The following is a 2,564-nucleotide window of genomic DNA, read 5'->3' on the forward strand; positions in this document are numbered from 1 at the left end:
TCACTACTTGGTTTCGGAAAAAGCGTTTTTCAGCCGTAAATATGGCTTTCTGAGGAAAGTGCGATCATGGAACATGTGTAGAAAGAATTGAACTTCTAAAATTCCAAAAGAAAAAAAAACGATTTTTTTCTAATTTTACCTTACCCTGTGCCCTTAATGGCACGCATCCCAGTAAAAAAAAAAACCATTGGATTCCAGTTGGAAATTACCATTTGGAAATTTCCAAATGTGTTTTCGACACCATTGGAAAATACCAATTGGCCGAAACCAATTGGACTATTCCAATTAGCTGAAACCAACTGTGGCTGTCAGCTGTATGTCATGGCTAACACAAAAGTCATTCACCTTTGTTCGACTGTTGCCCTGTGCTTCCAGGGTCTTTATGCAAGATTCGATGAGATCTTGCACAATGCCCACGTGCAGTGTCGACTTCTGAAGTGCTTTTGAAAGCCTATCAATGGATGGGAGAAGCTCACACATCATCAGTAGGGTGCTGACAAACTTCACATTCATCACAAACTTGAGCAGTCCTGCTGCCTTGATGTCATTGCGTTCTTCTGCCTCCCTGGACAGGCTGACTATGATAGCCGAGAAATTACTGCGGATGGCTGTGCATGACCCTCCAACGCCTAGCCATCGGGTGGTAGATGGCTCAATGATCTTTCCTCCACCTTGGTGCTCTAGAATTTTTTGTACAGCACTCAGTCCAGCTGTTCGAACTGGGCTGAATGCATAAAAGTTGTACAATTGCTGCAACAGTTCTTTAAACTTGTTGACATATGGAACTGTTTTGGATGCCTGGCATGCTGCTAGGTTGAGCTTGTGTGCCGCACAGTGTATCCCTAAAGCTTGAAAGCTCTGGGGTGCTGTTAGAGCCTTTTGCTTGTCAATTAACAACTCCACAGCTCCACCCTTCTTTCCTGTCATAACAGGTGCACCGTCAGTTCCAATTCCGCGAAGGGTGTCAAAGAGCAGGCCCTTCTTGGCCATAAAACCTTCCACGGCACATGCAATGTTGGTAGCATTGAGAGCTAATGCTCTTTCATCATTAAGATGTGGTTGGAGGATGTCCAGCACTGGCAGCACATCAATCATGGCCAAGAATTTCACTTTTAATTCCCCATTGAACATGTACCTGCAGTGGATGACAAGCTGCTCCAGTGTTGCGCAGTCGGTTGTTTCGTCGAACATAAGTGCATAATGCTCACTCTGCCGAAGTTCGTGTAGGATTTTGTCCTCAATAACATCCGAAAGGCAGGTTACCATCTCCTGAATAGACCTCTGGCTGCAGTACGTGGCGTTCTTTCCGGTTGTTATCTGTGCTTTCACATCAAGCCCAAGCAGCGAGAGCAGACCGAGAAGCGGCTCGAAGTTCGTAGTGTGCGGTATCCTGTGTTTGCACAGGTAATACATAGATGCGAATGCGTGCCTCATAGCGTCGCGAGAGACCGGCAACTGCAATTTCTCAAGCGGCGACACTGCTACTTTGCTGTGTGCTTCAAGGGCTATAGGAGGTATTCACATGACGTCATCCGCAAGGGGTGCTAGTGGCCGGCGCGGCATTCGCCATGTTGGTGGTCGCGCGCGCGGCAGCCGCAGCATTTACCTGGCTTGTGATGTGTGAAATGTGAGTGTATTTAGCGTCTCGCCGCAGATCATTTCTGTCCGACCCGTAACACCGTGTGACTGAGTGGATACGCCGTGAACTGCGCGATGCAGAAAGAGCAGGCACGCTGAAAATGTTACATTTTGTGAAAACGTCGACCCGTAGGAATGTGCAGGTGCCGGCGTGGTGTGCGACGTACTTACAAGACGGCTGCTGTGCGTTGAATTCATCGATATTGAGGTCCGCCTTGTGCACGGCGTAAGTTTGCCGACAGGCCGAAGAATTAAAGTATGCAAATCTATGAGAGGGGGCAATTGCTTGACAAGCGGTCGAGCCGAACATCCGTGCTGAGGGTGCCGACGGCCGAAGTGCCGTTTTTCACCTAGGTGAGTAGTTAAACGTGTATGTTCGTTTAGCTAGCTTAACTTGTCATCTCTGTCTGCTGAAAGTGACATGTTACTACTGAATGTAGCGGAATTGCTGCACATCGCGTTGCTGCGAACCGGCCTACAGATTCCAGGTCTTGTGCACTGGAGGCAACGCTACGTTTCTTCAGTCAAACCTGCAAAACATTCTTGCTGTCTGCCATTCGTGCTGCGAGTGCATGACAGTATTTGCTCGACCATTTTGTCGAGTAAACAAAGCAGCTATGACACAATATGCCTTTTTGCTGAAACAATGAGTATTCGGCGGTTCGCGGACTACAGCCGCTGGAAATATGAGTTTCAGCAGCGTCCGCTTAGGAATATGGGTAATTAATCATGTGCTGTGTTATCCACTATGTGTGCTTCATGAGTAGCTGACAGTTATGAACTGATATTAAAAGCTGAAAGTCGTGTACATTCTTGCGTGCAATGCAGCCGGCCAGTTTTGCTGCCGAGTTGCGGCACGCAGCTCAGTTAAATCACGGCACAGAATTCTTCTGCAAACTTTATGCACAATAAGCATTCTACAAAGA

General features: G+C 47.5%; 1 protein-coding gene across 1 annotated transcript; it reads right to left on the reverse strand.

Annotated features, from left to right (window-relative positions):
- Positions 1-285: 285 nt before the first annotated feature.
- On the reverse strand, positions 286-1,498 carry LOC144102678 (zinc finger protein 862-like). Its single transcript, XM_077635881.1, has one exon. The coding sequence runs from the start codon at positions 1,432-1,434 to the stop codon at positions 286-288; it is 1,149 nt and encodes a 382-aa protein (XP_077492007.1). The 5' UTR covers positions 1,435-1,498.
- Positions 1,499-2,564: the final 1,066 nt, after the last annotated feature.

Source organism: Amblyomma americanum, chromosome 8, assembly GCF_052857255.1.
Source record: "Amblyomma americanum isolate KBUSLIRL-KWMA chromosome 8, ASM5285725v1, whole genome shotgun sequence".
In the NCBI taxonomy this organism is placed as follows: Eukaryota; Metazoa; Arthropoda; class Arachnida; order Ixodida; family Ixodidae; genus Amblyomma; species Amblyomma americanum.